This window comes from Grammomys surdaster, unplaced genomic scaffold (genome assembly GCF_004785775.1).
Source record: "Grammomys surdaster isolate TR1022 unplaced genomic scaffold, NIH_TR_1.0 126063, whole genome shotgun sequence".
Lineage (NCBI taxonomy): Eukaryota > Metazoa > Chordata > Mammalia > Rodentia > Muridae > Grammomys > Grammomys surdaster.
In genome coordinates, this window is record NW_021620873.1 from 3,660,209 (window position 1) to 3,680,704 (window position 20,496).

General features: G+C 39.6%; 1 protein-coding gene across 1 annotated transcript in view; it reads right to left on the reverse strand.

Annotated features, from left to right (window-relative positions):
• Window positions 1–20,496, reverse strand: part of Lonp2 (lon peptidase 2, peroxisomal) — a 92,668-nt gene that overhangs the window by 41,092 nt on the left and 31,080 nt on the right. Inside the window, exons 9-11 of the mRNA XM_028755484.1 lie at window positions 12,720–12,870; window positions 10,925–11,051; window positions 6,625–6,758 (exon numbers count right to left, since the gene is read on the reverse strand). Of these exons, the coding sequence (XP_028611317.1) occupies window positions 6,625–6,758; window positions 10,925–11,051; window positions 12,720–12,870 (412 nt within the window). The remainder of the gene's footprint in view (window positions 1–6,624; window positions 6,759–10,924; window positions 11,052–12,719; window positions 12,871–20,496) is intronic.

Below are 20,496 nucleotides of genomic sequence, written 5' to 3' on the forward strand. Positions count from 1 at the left end.
TCAAATTCCTGTTAACCCTCTTGCTTACTGCCTCTTAGACTCTTGGAGTACAGCTATGAGCCATGGTACTCGATAATGTACTACATTTCATTACAATCACCTGATTTTTCTGCAGGAACAGCTTCCTGTTTTGGTTAGGAGGGAGCTACACTTAAAATACCCAAAGCATGTTTTCAACTTGAAAAGTCAATGGCAGGAAGCCACCACAAAGAACTCTGACAGCTAGTAGCCCACCACAGGACCAACTCTTCCCGCAGAACTAGAACCCAAGGGGAACTAACACAGTGAGTGGGGTGAGGAATCACAAAGTGCAAAGCAGCACTTGAGGGCATCTGCCCTAAGTATGTGAGCTCAGGGGTGCATTACTTTCCCTTCACCTACACTATTCCTACTTATAGGCAAGGTTGTGGTTATTTCCAGAATTAAAGTGAATGAATGAGGAGCTGTAAGGCACATGCATTTTTAAGTTTGTGATAGTACCTAGGAAGGATGCATTAAGGTATTAAGATACAGTATTTACATTAGGCTGAGGCACTGTGAGTACACCTTCTGGAGGACAGGGAGGCTAATACAAATCAAAATGCACCTCAGGCCAAACAGGATAGACACTGAACTATACTCTGTCCTCATCAGAGAGAAGCTGTGATCTTGTCAGACCAGCATTCTGCGGTGATCAGAGGGCTCGGTGGTTTATTATCGGAAGATAAGCCTGTCTTCATGGAAATAAAATCCAACCACAGTTCTTAAGATCCTATGGACTAGGAGCTATGCTTCTAAGTTTAAAGAGGAGTCCACTAACTGGATAAGAGAAGTAAGGAACAGTGCTTGCTGAGTGTCTATGGTGGGATTTGAATCAAATCAGGACCATCTGCATGCTAAGTGGTGGGTGGCCAGCCCCCACCCCTTCTGCCTTTTGGCCAAGAATGCACTCTAGAGATCAGCTACAATCCTCCAGACCTAGACATATCCCTTTTCCTCTTTTCTTATTTGGGGGACATGGGCTAGAATGGTGCATTGTCACAACTTGGGCATGCTCAGAAGATGAGCTGTGCTTTCAGTCTTGACGGGATTTAGTTAAAGTGACTCTGAGAACTCATCCATCAAAACAGCTTTGACTTCCTTGACAAAGGAGGTGGGAAATTTGCCATTTAACTCCTTCCCAAATGTGACTACCTCCTAACTAGAGCATGTTCAGGGTGGATTCCAGAAACCCAGGAGGAAAAACAACCTGGAAGTGAAGGCCCAAACAGATTCACAATTGAGAACTCACAAGGAAGGGGTCATATCAGCAGTGAGAACTGTATTCTCAGAGAACACATTCTAGCAGGAAAGATCATATTTTAGGAATAAGGTTAAACCAGAAATAAGAGTAGTCCTACAAAGTCTAAAACAAAGTCCTGACAGTATCAAGAGTGGTCTGCTGGTCCCCAGTGATTTGAGAGGAGAAAATATCACCCTTTTTAGAGGGCAGTGATTGCCACTATGAGGAAAGAAATGAACAACAAGAAATCCTAAGAAACAGAATAATTTAAAACAAAACAAAACAACAACAAAAAAAAAAAACTGAAGAGGAAGAATAAGAAACAGAGCTGGGACAGAAATCAGTGCTGGCTTAGCATGTGAGATCCTAGGTTCCACACCCTGCTATGTACAAACAGAAGACATGATATAAAGTAAAACAAAATAGAAATAGAAGACAACAATTATATTCACCCAACAGCAGCAGTCACAGCTAGCTGGTGACAGACAGACTCACAGCCAGATCAGATGACAAACTGCTCAGATAGGTACCCTAAATCCATGTTGAGTATCCAAGAAAACAGGGTCAAAGATGGATTAAAGAGACAAAGAGAAGCTCAAGCATGGCACCACACACCTTAATCCCTGCATTTGGGAAGTAGAACGAGGAGATTCTCTCAGATCAAGGCCAGCCTGTTCTACAAAGCTCATTTCAGGACAGCCAGGGCTACACAGAGAAACCCTGTCTCAAGAAACCAAAAGAAATGATAGATAGAAAAAAAAACAATAACAAACAAACAAAAAAAAGAAATGATAGATAGATAGGTAGATAGATAGATAGATAGATAGATAGATAGATAGATAGATAGATGAAGAAACAATTTCAATGAAGACTCCCTTGGGAAAAAACATAAGACATCTATACACATATAATTAATGGACATTTCATTGGGATAAATGTGTGTGTATACATATATTTACATCTACATATATTTATAATTAAATAGTCATTTAAAAAGTAAAAGCCACAGTTTCTGAAAATCATAATTCCATAGGCTTAAATAGCAGAAATCAGCAGTTATAACCTGGAATAGAGGGAAACAAAAAATATAAAAACTGAATTAGAGAGCTAAATTAATGGGGGAAAAAAGAGAGTAAAAGACAGGTATAGGTTGCTGGAGAGATGGCTCAGTGGTTAAGAGTACTGTCTGCTCGGCCAGAGGTCCTGAGTTCAATTTGGCTCACAACCATCTGTAATGGGAGCCAATGCCCTCTTCTGGTGTGTCTGAAGACAGCAACAGTGTACTCATACATAAATAAATAATTCTTAAAAAAAGGAGTGAGACAGGTGTAGTTTTTTTTCTTGAGTCCCAATGGAGAAGGAAGAAAAGAACATGTGAGAAAAACAATGTTACAATTCTTTTAAAACTGATGAAAGAACGTAGTCCTGGTGGTACAAACCGGAAACTCCAGCTACTCAGGAGGCTGAAGCAGGAGAATTGCAGGTTCAAGGCTAGCCTGGGAAACTTAATGGGGGTGGGGGGGGGGGAGGAGGAAGGAAAAAGGGAGGGAGAGAGGGAAGAAAAGATAAAAAGAGAGAAAAAGAAGTGAGAATATAGCTTAGAATAGAGCTACCTTGGCTTGCATGTACAATGCTCTAGGTCCAACCTCCAGTGCTGCAAATAAATGAACAGACAAGTCACACTTGCCACATGTGTATGTGTCTGTTCCCAGAATCCAAGGGGCAAAGGCACAGTGTTTACTGGAGAATGTGAGAAAGATTTATGAATCAAATGAAGATCAAAGTGGACAATTTCTCTGCTAATGCTAGCTTCTGAGGAAAAGCCCTACCAGATATTTGTATAATTGGGCACACATGACACATAAGTAACTGAATAGCAGGCATTTGTCTAACTCTACAAACAATTACCTGTATATGTAAATGAACACATAGAATATTTGTCTTAGTGAAAGACAGGCAAATATCAAACTAAGACTTTAGTTATGTGCTTTTATTCAACCCAACTAATACCCCAGGAAAGAAAAAAAAATTAGAATATCCTAATACCATGTAGAAAAACAGGACTCAATGCTTTTATGAAAGGCCTTGCTTTACAGTTAACTGAAGCACTGATGTCCACTTGTTTGACACTAACCAACTGTATCCCTCATCTGCCTTCTCAAATCCTCTATTTCTATGTGGCCAGAGTAATTCTCACTACACTCTCACAGACATAAAGACAACTGTTCACAGACCAGAGCTACTGGGTCTGCTCCAGAAACCTTGTTAAAAACACTGGCAGTTTCTGCCCGTTTTGAAGCTTATGGCCTCAAGTTACTTTTCTTCCTGGCAGTGTTCCTGAGTGCAGCATTATTTCTAACATTAAAAATAACTCACCCACTGTACTTGAAATTTCTGTAACAACTGTTATAAATAAATAACTCCTACTCTAAATAAATCATTTTCTAATCAGAAATGCTCAATTACTGAGTTCCATTTGAACTTTCTGGCATGAAAACCTAATGCAGATTCTTTAGTAGAAATGTCCCTTTTGGTTTGTTGGGGGCCATAAAGACCATTTATTATAATTATATAATATACTATATATGTTTTAATTATGATATTTCTTGTAATTATTCTATTAACTCTGGAAGACAGTCTTTTGTCTCATGATATCAGAACCCCTAGGGCTATGTCTGTGCCTCTGGTAGGGATTACAATCTAAGTATCTGAAACAAACGTCTTCTTAATTAAGAATGCATTTATTAGGTAATAGCTCAACTACTCAAATTTGCTCAGCTGTTTGATCAAGTACAAGATGACCTGCAATTAAAGAAAACAATGACAACAAAACTCCAAGTAAATACTCTGATCAAAATTGTATGTTCAAGTTGGTCGTGGTGGCATGTGCCTTTAATCCCAGCACTTGGGAGGCAGAAACAGGCAGATCTCTGAGTTCGAGATCTACAGAGTGAGTTCCAGGACAGCCAGGGAGCCAAGGCTACACAGAGAAACTGTCTCAAAAAAAAAAAAAAAAAGACTCAGCCTAAAACCAAACAAAGAACCATATATTGATAAACAGTTCCCAAGCTTCTTGAACAAGTTCTTAGATATTTATAAAGATAATTTAAGAACAGATATTAGAAATATGCTAAAACATTTAAACTGCATTATAACTATGGAGAATTCAGTTTGATACCTCTGAATGTGTTAAAAATTCTAAAATCACCATCTAAATCTTAAACATAAATTTCCAAATGTGTTGTATAGATACATTTCATCTTAGTCTTTTCTATTATATCACAGATACAACAGAAAGACAGAGGCTCAGATGTCTGCAGGCTGAGCAGAGGAGAGCACAGGAAGAGCATAGCTCTTAACTAAAGAGGCAAGAGAAAGCATTCCCTGTCTCTGCATAGCCTTCTCTGTTTATAGGCATTTACTTGCCTAGGACAGGTTTCACAACTACAATTTCTACAAAGTGTATTCTGAACATATCTTCATAGTTCCTCTATCAAATCCTAGTAACTTTCTACAAAAATGATCAGAAATGAAAAACTACAAACTTTCAAGAACAAGGAGATAAGAATGAAAATAACTGATAAAGGGATGCTGACAAAATTTTGGAAACTATAACGTAAACAGACAAAAATAACAGGTTGGTTAGAGAAAGCAGAAACCTCAGTGTCTAGAGTTGAAAAGGGTGATCAAAAAACAAATTGATTTGAGCCTTGAAATCCTAAAAAGGCTCAGGAAATTGTGGTATCCCTGAAAGTATGAGGAAGAACTGGCTCAGCCTGTTTTGTGCAGCCATCACAGACTGCCACGGCCTAGGTAAGTTATAGTGAATAGATTGTGTGAGACTCATAATTTTGGAGGCTGAGAAGCCTAAGAACAAAGAACTATGCCAACGACAGCCTACACGCAGTGTGGCAGAAAGGATCACATGACAGGTGAGCTCCTGAGAGACAGAGGTGTAGGAGGCCCAAACCCATCCATTCACCAGGAATCTACTAAGGTGGAATGTAATCCACTTCCTCAAGGTGAATTGCATTATTACATTAATCCAGCCACAAGAGAAGAGCCTCATGACTCACTCAGACAAAACCAGGGCCTTATAGCTCCACACAAGTGCACCAACGCTGAGCCACTGCCTAGCTTCTCATCATTTCTTAAAAGTCCCCACCTCACAAGACTATCACACTGGAGGCCAAGTTTCCAACATATGAACTTGGGAGACAAACCATACAAAGGACAACAGAAGTCTTACGTCCTTATAAAAAACAATTAAATTTCAATATCCATATTCTACATAATATAACTATACTGCTCCAGTTCAACTGATGTTGAGGTTGATTCTCGAGAAAGAATGAGCAGTGAAGTTCTGGGCAATCTGGGAGCAGGTAAGATTACACATAATCTGTGCACTCAAACACCATCTGGTCTACCAAGACTACCGCACAGTATGGCTCTTCCCTCACATTCACCTAACTTCGTTCTAGAAAGAGTTTTGGAAATGGTAGAACTCTAATCTGTTTCCTATGAAGTAATTTCCAATTCTTTACTACTAAATATTACAAAAGCAATTTTGGCAAATTACATAACAATCTCCTTAAGAATCTCTACCTGGTAAGAAGATCACATACGTTAACTGGGAAACATATACATTTGAATAACTGCTATATATAGAGAAACTCTCCTTAGGGTGTTACCTCCAGAATTATTCAGAAAAAAATTATATTTATGTAATTATATTAATTAATTATATTTAATTATAAAAGAAGCTATGTGAGAAAAACACATGAATCTCTTCTAGTTTATTGAGATATGTGTTGGCAGACTTGGACAGCTCATCATCATCACCATCATCATCACCATCATCACCATCATCATCACCATCATCATCAGTAGTTTTAAGACAGACTCTTACTGTGTAGAACAAGCTGGCCTTGAACTTGCATCAGCCTCAAGAGTGCTGGGGTTATAGATGTGTGTGATCACATTTGGTTTCTAATAACTTTATTTTAAATTATTTAAGGATGTAACAATTGCCTGCACCAGTCCAAAAAGAGAACGCAAAACTATATGTAAAGTGTGTCCATGATAGAAATCTGGAGAAAATCACTATGCTATTTAAGTAGTAATACTGAAGAATATTGAAGAAGAGTTAACTCTTAGCTATTTGTAAAAAAAAAAAAAAAAAAAAAGAAAAGGCTGGAGAAACCTATAACCTTATGTTACTCCATACTTAGTGGACAGACAGACTCTTGCTGAAGCTGTATCCACTGTTGCTTCAAGGACTGACACCCTCCTTGCTTCCTGCTCAGTGACAGGACCACTCACTGTCCCTGCAAGCCTGAGACTACCAAAACACAGCCACAGACCTTCTCCATCAGCCACGTCTGAACGGTCCAGCTTGGCTTCCTTATGCTGGCTTTCTGCAACTTTCACTGCGACGGCCCGGCAAATAGCCCCAAACTTTCTGTCCAGAGAACGGACTCCTGCTTCTCTGGTGTATCTGTTAAGATAAAAATGTTTTACTTTTGGATAAATACCACCTGTAAATAAATAAAAGACCAACAGCCAGGTCCCTAAAGAAACAATGTAGATTTGAAAGTTAATTTTTTAAAAACTACTAATATCTCCACATATAACATATTTCATTAAAATTAGTGGGGCTTTTTGTTTGTTTGTTTAATATTAAGGTGTCTTTTCAGCCACGACGATTTCCTTACATATATTATTTTCAACTGTTACCCTTTAATCAAGTTTTTCGCTGTGCAATATAGACACCTAAAATAAATCTGGCAGTACATTAAATGCCACTCATTTCTTGGTGATATATTAAGAAGCTTACTGATGATAACTTGTCAATGTAATTTGGTTTCAAATTTTTTTTTTTTTGAAATACTGATGAAGGAATCAGAGAAACTGACTAGAGCTTGGTGGGGCCTGCAATCTCACAGTTAGATGATAAAGGTCAAGGGATTGAGAGTCGTCTTCATGGGCTGCAGTCCAGCCTGGGCTAATTGGTACCCCGTCACAAACAAACAAATTTTAAAAACCCTCTAAAACGTAAGACAGGAATAAAACCAAAACAAAAAACTCCAAATCATCAATCAAGAAATGTGGGAAGCCATGGCAAGGCCTTACTCTTGGCAAACACTCACCCTTGGCTATCCTATCTACTCTTCTTCTTTCTCTTTACCTTCCATGATTCACTTGCTAGATAAATGTTTTTAGAAACCCTGGTAATGGCAAGGCTTTGTGAGAACAACAGGAATAACCTAGTTAGACCCCACAGCTGCAGCTAGCTTCTTTCACCTGCAAAGCCCCCTTTCCCTTCCTGCCTCTCCTCATATCCTGTTTTTAGAGCATATAACCGGTGTGAACAATAAAATCTTTGCCAGCTTGATCCGACTTCTTGACTTGGTTTGCCTCTTTATTTTCTCGAGAATCTCAGTCCTCTCCACAGGGTCTAAGGGTCCCACTTGATTGTCCAGCAAGAAATAGGCTAATGAACTGAATAGACAGTTCTTAAAGCAGAAACACAAATGGCTACTAAAACTGCACTGAGACTCCATCTCACCCAATTAGAGTAGCTGTCATCAGAGAAGCAACAGATGCAGGCAAGGATGTAGGCAAGGAGAAACACTGTATGGGAGTCAGTGTAGAGCAGTGGCTCTCAACCTTCCTAATGCTTCGACCCTTTAATACAGTTTCCTCATGTTATGGTGACCTCCAGCCATAAAACTATTTTTGTTAATTCATAATTGTAATTTTGCTACTGTTATGTATAAATATCTGATATGCAGGATATCTGATATGTGAACCTTGTGAAAAGGTCATTAGATTCCCAAAGGGGTCACGACCCACAGGTTTCGAACCACTGGTATAGAAGTTACTCATAAAACCCAAACTAGAACTACCAGATAATCCAGCTATACTAATCCTGGGTGGATACTTGCAGGTCTGTACGTCAGCACACCAGAGATTCTTACATATACATGTTGATTGCTATACTACTAACAGTAGCCAAACATGAAGCCAACCTAGCTGTCCTTCAACAGACAGATTAAGAAAATGTGGTACACAGACACAGAATTTTACTGAGCAGTCAAGAAGAATGAAATTATGACACTTGCAGTAAAATGGATGAACCTGGAAATCACTCACATTAAATGAAATAAGCCATACTAAAAATGAGTAACATATTTTTTCTCAAATACAGAATCTACACTTGAGTTTGTGTGTGTGTGACATGACAGTAAAAAAAGACTGGGGGGAGGCATAAGAAGGGAAGGAGGGAAACAGATATAGAAGCAGAAGAGGAAATATGTGAAGAGGAAGGAGACCATGCAGACAGCGAGGGAAGACAAAGGGGCAGGCAGGCGAGCACAAGGTATAAAGATATACGTGCATGAGATTGTCACAAGAAACGCATGTAAGTAACTACTGCGGCTCCCTCAGTGTCCGCTTAGTACTGGAGATGCACAAAGGACTGCAGGATTCCTGGGCTCAGTCAAGAGACAAATAACCAGAGAGGCGAAATCTTAAAAGCAAGTCAACAGAAATGACTATGGGGAGGGAGGGGCAGGCAATAATAGAGACTGAACCCAGGGCTTCATGTACATGAAGTAAACATTCTGTCACTGATCTGTGTCCACAGCCCATGGGAAATACTAAAGAAACGGAACATTGAGTTTGAAGATGTCTGTTTATAGTGTGTAGAACTGAAAATATTTCCTTTTAATTTCAGGATAAGTTCCAGAGGCTTTAGGTGTCTCTGTAAGGCAGAAGTATAAATTCTTAGGACAGAGACTATGAAAACATACAACAACCAGGATTCTCACCAGGAAGGGGAGCTCAGTAAGTACTGAAAACTACAAGGTTCAAATCAGCTTGACACAGGGAGGAAGAGGGTAAGAACAGCTGCATGACTACAGCTCACAGCAGATGAAAAGCCTGGCTATGATAGTGTGTCTCCTGTGTCTGGCAGCTCAGTGCCTGGAGCTTAAGTGGAGCAGTGACCAGTGCACTGTCTGCTGTTGTGTTCTGTTTAAAGTATTGAAAGTAGTAAGACTGCTCAACGAAGTCCCTGATGTCTACTGCCTTTACTATCTCATGATTTCATCTAACAAGTGTGTAAGAGGCAGTAACTGGGAACTACAAATAACTCTTCAGCATCATCCTCGGACGTAGGCAAGCCAGGTGTCTTCTCAATCACAACCCCTTTTCAGATGTAGATACTAGCATAAAGGTTCTAGTGGCTTGTTAGAAGCCCAGAGTGATGTCACTGCTGGAAGACTTTGGCTAATCACTCAATTTCTTCTGGCATTAGCCACAGAGTATAAGTCAAAACAAATTAAGAAAAAGAAACTTTTGGGTCAGATTTAATCCTACATTCTGACTCTAACTAAATAGATCTGGAAAAAAGTTGGCAGAGACCACAAAGCAGTGAGAGAGGCCCGGCAAGAATGAAGAGAGGCTTCACAGTTCTTGAAAACAACAGTTTTCAAGTTCTTGGCACACTCATGTTTGTTTGGATGGTGCAATCCATCTGCAATAGTGAGCCAGGAAAACTGTAAGAGGCTATGGCCAACATAAATTCCCAACAGGGTCTATTTTTCATTCAAACATATGACCTATAATTGAGATGAAGTAATATTTTACTCATGGGGGGTGGGGGTGGGGCAGAAACAGGAGGGAAAGGAGAGTTTTTCTACATCGTCCTAGCTGTCCTAGAAGTCACTCTGTAGACCAGGGTGGCCTCGAACTCACGGAGATCCACTACCTCTGCCTCCCAGTGCTGAGATTAAAGGCATATGGCAGCCACTACTCAGAAAATGTATGCAGCATTTGTCACAAGCTTAAGTACTTGGTAGCAGCTTTGGGAAAGGACATTCTCTATCACTCCACTGTTAAGTCTCAACATTAAAACTTCAAGGATTATTATTTTTTAAAAGTCTTTTGGAGAAGAAAAGAAAAAGATGAACCTAAAAGAAAAAAGTGTCTGAAAGTAGCAGCTTGACTTAAGGGTTTTTGTTGCTGTTATTGTTGTTGTTTTGTTTTGGTTTTGCTTTTTCTCCCAAGACAGGGTTTCTCTGTATTATAGCCTTGGCTGTTCTGGAACTTGTTCTGTAGAACAAGTTAGAAGTGGCCTAGGATTCAGAGGTTTGCCTGCCTCTGGCCCCAAGTGCTGGGATTAAAGGTGTGTGCTACCATGTGCATAAAAAAACCACTTCTATAATTTTCTTGAACTTGGTTAATACCTATTAAATTAATCCCTCAGTTTGCTATTGTGGTAAAGTAGAAGTTTCTGCTCGATGAAAATCATTTTCACCAAAATGGTTTCACCATGAAATTCTTCCTTTTCCAGAGCTAATCATAGCTATAGCAGTGCTTTCAGCTGCTAGAGGAATTCATGCTCTAGGATGCCTGTTAAATGTTTCTTCAGTGCACAGACCCTCAGTAAATTACTGGCATGGAGAAAAAGATCCTATCTTTAGCTGGGTGGTGGTGGCACATGCCTTTAATCTTGGGAGGCATAGGCTGGTGGATCTCAGTGTGTTCAAAACTAGTCTCGTCTACAGAGTGAGTTCAAGGACAGCCAGGGCTACACAGCAAAACCCTATCTCAAAAAAAAAAAAAAAAAAAAAAAAGCCCATCTTCCAGAAGACTAACCTGGTAATGATGGCCAGAGTGGTAAGCTGGGGGATCTGAATCTGCTGAGGAGTCAGCCCGTGTTGCTCCAGCTGCTTAGGGATCAGGTGCCTGTGGGCAATCTCTATCTTCTCCTCCTGTGTGTACCCTGGAAAAGAAGAGACCTTTTTCTGTAAGTATCTACCAGGCTTCTACATTGCCACATTTCTTTGGTTTTTAAGATTTATTTACTTTACTTTATGTACATAAATGTTTGGGGTGCATGTATGTTTGTGTACCATGTGCATGCCTGGTGTCCATAGAAATCAGAAGAGGATGTAGTATCCCTTGAGATTGGAGTTACAGATGGTTGTGAGCCACTATGTGGGTGTTGAGAACCAAATATTGGTCATTTGTGAGAGCAACAGGTACTCTAAGTTGAACTCTCTCTCTAGTTGCTGCCACAGTTTTTAATGGACTAACTGCAGATTCACTTGATCTGAGATTTAGAATAAGCATACGTATTACTTCAACTAACACTGTAGCCAGAATAAGCAAATTTAAACTAAGTCAGTTTGGAATTAACTTCACATTTTATAAAAAAATATGTAACATATTTAAGAGACTATGTTCTTATTGACTAAAAAGCCCCAGTGAGCGCTGGGGCTTTTTACTTTATCTTTAAATTCTGTAAGAAAACAAAAATTCCCACCTAATGTACCCTTTTAAATAAACAATGGCTTCAAATATGGGTTGATAACTCATCTTCTGGGTAGGAAGAAGAGTCCTGAAAACCTCCACAGGCTAGAGGACAGGCTGCCCACAGCTGTCCGAGGAAGAGGCAGCATCTCTCTGAGCTCACCTCTGACCTCTCACTGTGCATCACTGCAGCTCAGGGACTGGCTGCCTTCATTTGTAGTTTCTGGACAACTGAATCTCATGGATTACTTGAGCCACGTAAATACACAAAAGCAACATTTTACTTACATTTTCAAACTAAATATAAATAAAAAGGTTTTCAGGTAATTGAGAAATTCAGTTAACATTTACGGAAGAGTAAAACTGTTTAGAATGAAAAATACATTACCACATTAAAAATTTGAATATATTTGAGTCTACCCTATTTTCGCTAAGTGAATACTTACTGATGTTGGATCTTTTTAAAGACAAAATAATTTTGAGCAATTAAGTAGAGTGAAAAGGTTAGGATCTGAGTATAACTTAAAAGGATATTTTTATTTTTTAACACTGTAGTGAGAAGTGATAGTTGAAAAACAACCAACTGTGTAACTATTTGACATCGCCTCTGAGATCTGGAAGAGCGCAGCCTGAAGGCACCATTAACTCAGGTGAGCGTGAGGCCAGAGTCATCCAGGGAAAGTTGGAGTCAAGTATTGTGCAATATTTTTCCAGAGAAAAGGCAGAACCGTCAAAGCCTGAGAGAGAGGAGAAGCTGTGACTGGGTTTTAGACATCGGCTTTGTATAAATAAGTTTTTCATCTATAATTTTGGGAACTGCTTCTGAGAAGAGTATTTGACATTCTAAGAAGTTATCATCCCTGAAGGCAACATTGCAGCTGAATGTGAAGTCAATGCTGGCTCTTTCTTGATGTCTTCCAGAACATATACTAACTCTTACTTGTCATGATGCTAACAAATACTCACTCTTGTTGTTTAACATTGACTCTACAGAAAAGATGGTTTATACCCCTTGTGGAGAATTTGAAGATTAAATAGTGACAAATTAACTTCTGGACAACTGAAACTCCATAGCATGAACAATTTTAAAGGGTATGCTCAAAGGAGAGGATGGGCTATATACTTATGATTGAAGTACCTGGAACCTGAATGATCTCCATCCTGTCCAACAAAGCAGGTGGAATAGTAGCAGTAGTGTTGGCAGTAGCTATGAAAAGAACTTGGGAAAGGTCAAAGGCCACATTTAGATAGTGATCTGTGAAGTTATGATTTTGTTCAGGATCCAACACCTAGGAAAGAACAATTAACATTTAAACAAACTTGGTTCTGACACCAACCTAAAACCCACTCACTGTATCAGCAAGTTGACATTTCTGTTCAACAGTTAGCTGATAAACACAGGAATAATTAAAAACCTGACCACCCCATATTCTAAATCCTTTATAGAAACACGTCACACATTCTACTGTCAAGGTAACTGGAAGCCCAGGAGGGCACAGCAGCACAAGGACATGAACACTGCACTGCTGGCTCTGTCCTCGGATCTGCTTACCACCTGCTCATGTGGACCACAAGCTACCCACCCTGCAGAATCACTTTTACTTTTGGTACCATAGCTGAAATATAAAGTAAATGGCAGATTACTTTGAAATTCTTAGGTAAATTAATAATCAATAGATTCCTCTTCAAACATTATCTGAATGTCGGTTATAAATCCTTTACCTGGAAGGGGAATTCCAAATAAAACAAACTTATACAAATTGTTACAATATTTTATATAACACAATGAGAAACTGAGTTCTTAAAACACTAATAAACCTCAACAATAGTTAACCTGATGCAATAGTGAATTAAATAATTAGTCTTAATTATTTGGTTTAACTTCTTAAATTTTGTGCATATGTCCACATGCATGTGCACCCCAACATCCTTATGGAGGTTAGGCGACAGCGCGTGTAACCCATCCTTTCATCGCAGGTGTCTGGCCCTCTTAGTAATCAGTTCCCTAAAATGACTAACTCTGTATTAAGGAGATAATCCTCAGGCTACTACTCATGTACTTCAGGTTATAGGCACTCACATTCTCAAATCCTCAGACCTGTCCTAACCTTCAACATACATTCACCCAGGTGGCTCACAACTATCTGTAATGGGATCCAATGCCCTCTTCTGGTACGTCTGAAGAGAGTGACAGTGCACTCACATAAATCTTAAAAAACAAAAAGCCACTAGTCAATTTTAAGTCAAAGCCCTTTACTTACAATCTTGAATTTTAGAAACTCATTATATCTCTCTAGATCACATTTCTCAGAAGATCCTAACTTCACATTTTATAAGAACTAATGTTTGATATTATAAAATCAATAAAAGCTGGGCGGTGGTGGCGCATGCCTTTAATCCCAGCACTTGGGAGGCAGAGGCAGGAGGATTTCTGAGTTCGAGGCCAGCCTGGTCTACCGAGTGAGCTCCAGGACAGCCAGGACTACACAGAGAAACCCTGTCTTGAAAAACCAAAAAAAAAAAAAAAAAAAAAAAAAAATCAATAAAGTACTTTCAACACTACAAAGAAAGGTCTAATAATGAAATGTTCTTGGTTACGAATAATCACACCATCAGACTATTCAGATAAAGTAATGTTTTCCCCTTAAAACTAAGACAGTGGGTGTGATGGTTAATATTGGTGTCAACCTGACTGGATCTGAAATCAACTAATGGAAGCCACTGGACACTCCTGCGAGGGATTTTCTTGATCACACTAATGGGGGTGGCACATACACTGGTTATTTGGACACAGAACTTTTAAAGGAGGTAATTAAGGTTACAAGAAGTTAAGAGTGAGCTCCTAATGCAATCTAGCTAGTATCTTTTCAGGAACAGGGTGTCCCTAGCTATCCATATACACAGATGAGAGACCTTCAAAAGCCACAGAGGCCCTAGAAGGAAATCTGCCAACATCCAATTTTAAACTTCCAGCCTTCAAAGTTGCCAAGTTTTTAGAAGTCACCTACAATAGAATTTTTGTTGTGGTGGCCTTAACAGATGACCCAGTTTTGTATTGCATACAAGTAAACATGTTTATGTATGTGTGCATATATGTGAGGACATAATTTTACCATGTTCTATGAAGAGAACACATAGAAGCTATGGCACAGATAACAGGCTTCAAATATGAAAGGACTCAAAACATGATTCATAGACAATTTTTGAAAAAGAGTAGTCTGAAGATACATGCTATCTAAAGAAGAGATAAGCCACAATAAAAATGTCAAAAGCAAGCACTGAAATCATTTGGGATGATTCCAATGGGAGTGAAACAGAGCCAGGAACTCCAAAAAGCTGCTTCTCCATAAAGGCAATGAGCCAGCCCACTGACAAAAACAGCCAAACCGATCTCCTCAGATGTTCCATTCCAAAACAAGCTGAGTGCTGTATATTCCAGGAAAACACTGGATCCCTGAAAATGGTTCAAATGCTGTGGTATTTAATATTGTTTTAATCCCACCTCCCCTTCCCAAATTGACAGAAGCCCAGGAAACTGCTAGCTTTGTAACTAGGAAAAATGTGAGAACCTGTAGCCTAGCAACCTCGATAGGGCAGAGCAGAATTAAGAGCTTTCTAGCCTCAGCCCTGGAGAATTGCTGGTATTTAGCCCACATGGCATGTTCTTGGAACAGCTTTTTGACCTATGAGAATACTTGTACAATCAGTTCTATTCCAGCAATCAATGGCAACTGTTTAGTGCTGCAGCTGCTTGACACCATAATACCAGTTGGGACTAACATGGCAACCAAAAGAACCTGGGTCAGGGATGTCGTCAGCGGCAAAAATCTGTACAGCACTTGCAAGGTTCTGAATTCTATCTGGGCACCATACACACAAAACAAAACGAACAAAACATTAAAAGGGAAAAATTGGGGAATAAGATGCTCATTGGCTGCTTTGTTTTTAAAGGTCTGGTATACTTATTACTGAGAATCCAGAAAGCCGTAAGATTGTGCCATATATGATCAGACAAGGCACTGTGACCCAGATAAAACTCCCCTTCTGCCTCATGGTGCCCTCCTTTCCCACCATTTGTTAGCAAAATCTGAACTTACTGTCTACTGTGGTGATATACAAACTTCGTGTCTTCCAGTTGAAGGAGATACCCCCTAGTATGTTTTTTTTCCCCAAAGATACCACTGGGAAGAACACAAGGTCAGGTCCCAGAGCAAAAAGGATGGATGCTCAAGGAGGCATAAACTGGTTACAGGTTGAACAAGAGCCACAGAGTATCTGTCAGTAGCAAGATTCCTTTGAGGAAGACAGTGGAGGATCAGTGAACTCAGTGACAGGCCACTCCTCCAGTACAAAGTATCCTATGGATGGCATCATACAAACAAACACCTGCATCTAGCTTCCTGTAGCTTTGGCAGGATTCTTAATTTAGCTAGAGGATCTCAAAATACTAGCTTTTCCAAAATTTAAATATTTATAAAAATGGACTCTAATAAGCACCAAATTTAAGACATAGTTTAGGTAACATTCTAGGATACTATATTAAACATTGGAATCATAGTGAGATATGATTTCAGAGCAAGTGCTGAGAACAGTCTAATATCCTCTACTGGAACACACTTGCTTTGCTGTTTCCTTCTCATCCCTTTTAGATGACTTCCTAACTTTTCTGTATCTTCTGTGGCCTACTGACTACTCATGAGTGTGTGAATTCCCACGTATTTGGGACTTCCTCCATTGTCCACATTGATTTCTAGTTGCTGTGATGTTTTAGGAGAACATGCAGTATGCTTTTATCCTTTTAACTTTATTGTAGCTTGTTTCACAGTGCAGCATCTGTTCTGCCCTGGAGAGTGTCCCACGTGAGCTTAAGAAGACTGTGGATATGGCTTTAGGTAGAAAGCATTCACAGATGGCCACAGGGGGCTGGGTTTTCCATTCCTCCCAGTGTCTACTGAAAGTAGGGTGGTGAAGCCATCAACCACTACTGTCCAACAGTCTACATCTCCCTGTCTGTTTCTGTCACGCTTGTTCCATAGGTCTTGGGGCTTGGTTGATGTGGTTGTGGTAGTTTTGTGTGTATGTGTGTTGGGGGAACTATTGCAACTTTCTGGCTAGAGTTTCCTTGTTAGAAATCACTGCTCTTTAAAATCGACTTTGTTTGATGTTAGTCATAGCTAATCTAGAGTCGTCTTTGTGGCTGTTTGCACACAGATCTTCTGTTTAGTTCTGCTTTCTGCTGCCTTGTGTTTCTGATTGGTTACCCCAGTGCAGCTCTGGTTCCTCCTACCTCTGTGGTATTGTTATTAACATATCACACTATCATATGTGTACTCCGTCATATGCACACTGTTCTATATAATACAACTGCTTTTTAAACCATTTAGGAGAAGAGAGAAGTCTTCTCTAATGGGATCCCTTTATTGGTGCTTTTTTTTGTAGTTCTGAGCTGATCACTTTCAAGCTGAAATTCTCCTTTTGTGTTTCCTGAGAGTTTGCTTCAAGTGAATTCTTCTCTTCATTTGGGAGTACCCTTATTTTACTTTCATGTTTGGAATATGGTCTTGTTAGGTTATAAAAAAGAAAAAGAGGACATGAAGTAAGGAAGGCAGAGAGGATGGGGCTGGATCTAGGGGGAGTTGGAGGGAGGAGTGAATATGATCAAAATACACTGAGAACATGTAGGAAATTCTCAAAAAATTAATAAAATTATTTTTTAAAAAAGAAATATTGTTTTTTTTCTTTTTAACACTTAATTTTTTAAAATCATAAAATGACAAGTTATATATATATATTATGGGGTACAAAGTAATAACTATGATTTATGAATACAATGTGAAATATTTATCATTTTTAAAAATTCATTTGTTTACAGATAATTTAACCATTATTTATTTCTTTAAACAATTGTTGCTTTTTTTCCCTGTCCCATTATGCGTATGGTGGTATGCTTAACAACATTTTCCTGATACCTCAGTAAGACTGCAAAATTTCAAAAATCAACGAAGTGCATCTAAATACCCTTTGTAAAGATAACCCTCTCTGGTTCAGTTGGAGGATGGCAGCTTACATCACTCTCGCCTCCTAGCTCCATTTGTTAATGGAGCTGCCCATTCTACTGTCAGCTGGTTACTTCTCTCTTCACACGGGACTACTGAAGCCCTGGGGAGGCTCTTACAGAGACGAAACAACAGCAAGTGCCAGGATTTGAGATGTATATTTGGCCAATGATTCCCAGACATGCCATCTCTTAGGAAGGCAGGGGAGGAAAAGAAGTGTTAGGGATCAGTCAGTCATAAATTCATACAGTAATGCCCCCCACTCTAAAATTTTAATGGAAATTCAGTAACCACTAAAGTCTGGTAGTGGGAGTGTTAAATTGAAATGTAAAAGAACTGGTCAGAAAACAACTAAGCTGTTACACAGTTGTACACATCCACAGGCAGCTGTGTACAAGTTGGAGAACAAGGAAAAAGAAACAGCGTTAGAGGAAGCCAGAGCTGGGTGGTGATGACTCCTGACATTAACCCTAGCACTCAGGAAGCCAAAGCAAGAGGATCTCCGTGAGTTTGCAGCCAGTCCAGCCACACAGAAAACCTCTGTCTCAAAATTTAAGAAAAGAGAGACAAGCTGGGCCCAGCCAAGAAGAGTGTGTTCTCTTCTTCCACGGCTCAGAAAAATGTACACACATGGATGATGAATGCAGTGGCACCCTAGACCTTCTGCTTCCCCTTCATGCTCAAGAGACTCCAGGTGCCTTTTCTAAGGAAAAAGCGACCTGGGAAGAAAGACCTCACTGGGGCTGGAGAGACGGCTCAGTGGGTAAGAACTTCAGTGCTGCTTAGGCAATGGACTATGGTTTGATTTTCAGCATCCAGTCAAACAGTTCCTAATTGCCTGTAACTCCAGCTCCATGGGATGCCCTTTTCTAGCCCCCAGGGGCCTCCACACATGTGTGCACACTCACATAAACAAAAAATAAATATATCATAAGGGGTAAAACCCAACATAGAGGTTCCTCAACCTCACGGCCTAGCAGAAGGCCCTGGTGTGAATGCGGTCAATGCATTCCAGTCCTGTGTTCACAGCTTAAAAATCAGCACTTCTCTTCTTTGCTATTAAATATAAAGATGCAACAGAAAATGGGCAAGTCCAGTTTAAGACTCTAACATAAGATACAGACAACAAATAGTTTAGAGAGAAGGAAAATTATTTTTTTAAAAAAATCTATCAATACCCTTTTCAAAGAATTACCCCTATGTATCAAAAGCAGGATGCTAACAAAGAATTTGTAGAGATGGTTTTGAAATGATGAGCAAATGAAAAGGTTCCTTTTTTAAAAGATAAAGCTGAAGTTCTTACAGAAAGTAGAACAAAAAATAAAAGGGATGAATTACAGGAAAGAGAAGACATGGCAACTAAAGATCTACCATCTTCAGGGGTGGAGGGACGGCTCAGTGCCTAAGGGCATTAGATGCCTTTGCAGAGGACCCAGATTCCCTTCCTAGCACCCACTTAGTGGCTCCCAACCACTCCAGTCCCAGATATCCAATGCCCTCCTGTGGATACCAGACACAAACGTGGTAAACATACATATGTGCCACATAAAGTCATACACATAAAACAGAAATAAAATGTTGAGTTCTAACAAAAAGGAGCAAAAAATTACCAACAAAAGAATTAAAGAAAATCTTTCAAAATGAAGAACAAGAAAAGTTTGAAGACTCTTTAAAGAATCAGTAAAATGCCTGAGAAGAGAACCACAACAGGCAGGCTATTGTATACAAACACAAATATAAATAATATAAATATAAATATATTATGTAAAGTATATATTATATTGTATAAAGCTGAACAACAACTGAGATCAAGGGATGACTCTAAGTTTTTAAAGATTTATTTATTTTTATTTATATGAGTACACTGCAGCTGTCTTCAGACACACACTAGAAGAGTGCATCGAATCATATTACAGATGGTTGTGAGCCACCATGTGGTTGCCAAGAATTGAACTCAGGCCCTCTGGCAGAGCAGTCAGTGCTCTTAACTGCTGAGCCATCTCTCCAGCCCGACTCTAAGTTTCTGTAGAGGGCAAAAACGTGCTTGTACATGCAGATAAGCACTAGAGAAGCCAGGAAGTTAAACTCTTAGGCATCCTTCAAAGGAAAGGCGTGCTTAACCTGGCCTCCACCTGGAATACTGGGAATGAATGTAGTTTTACAATCGGGTGATCCTTTGCTGTCTGATGGGCCAGGTTCTGCCTGTGTCTCGCAGAATTCATGTTTTACTTATCCCCAGCCCCTTTCCTCTGAAATCTTGAGCACTACTTCTAGGCCATGAAACTCATCCTTGTGAGAGATGTCATTTGTACTTTACAATAGCCTGTGTGAAGTTCTATATTATTTCAGGGTCACGCCAAATCCTGACTCGCAGAGGGATTATGTTTGGCTTACTCATTCTCAAGAGACCAGTGATTTCCCCTAGACCAGTAAATCTCAACCTGTGGGTCTCAACCCCTTTGAGGGCTAATTGACCCTGTCGCAGGGGGTGCTTAAGACCATTGGAAAACACAGATATTGACATTAGGATTCCTAACAGTAGCAAAATTACACTTATAAAGTAGCAATGAAAATAATTGTATAGTTGAGGGTCTGTAGGAGGAGCTAAGGTGGGAGGAGTTAGGAAAGGAAGAGGGAAGAGGAGGAGTAAGGAGGAGAAGAGAAAAAAGGAAGAGGAGGAGCTAGACAGGGCAGAGAGGTAGGAGGATGGAGAACCACACAGGTATGGAGAGCACTCGTGGGGAACAACTTATAAACTTACAATTAGGTTAGCTAATTGGGATACAACTCTCTTTGTATGGGCATCTTGTTATTAATCATTATCAAACATATAAAGCCTTTGATTAATCTATAAGAATT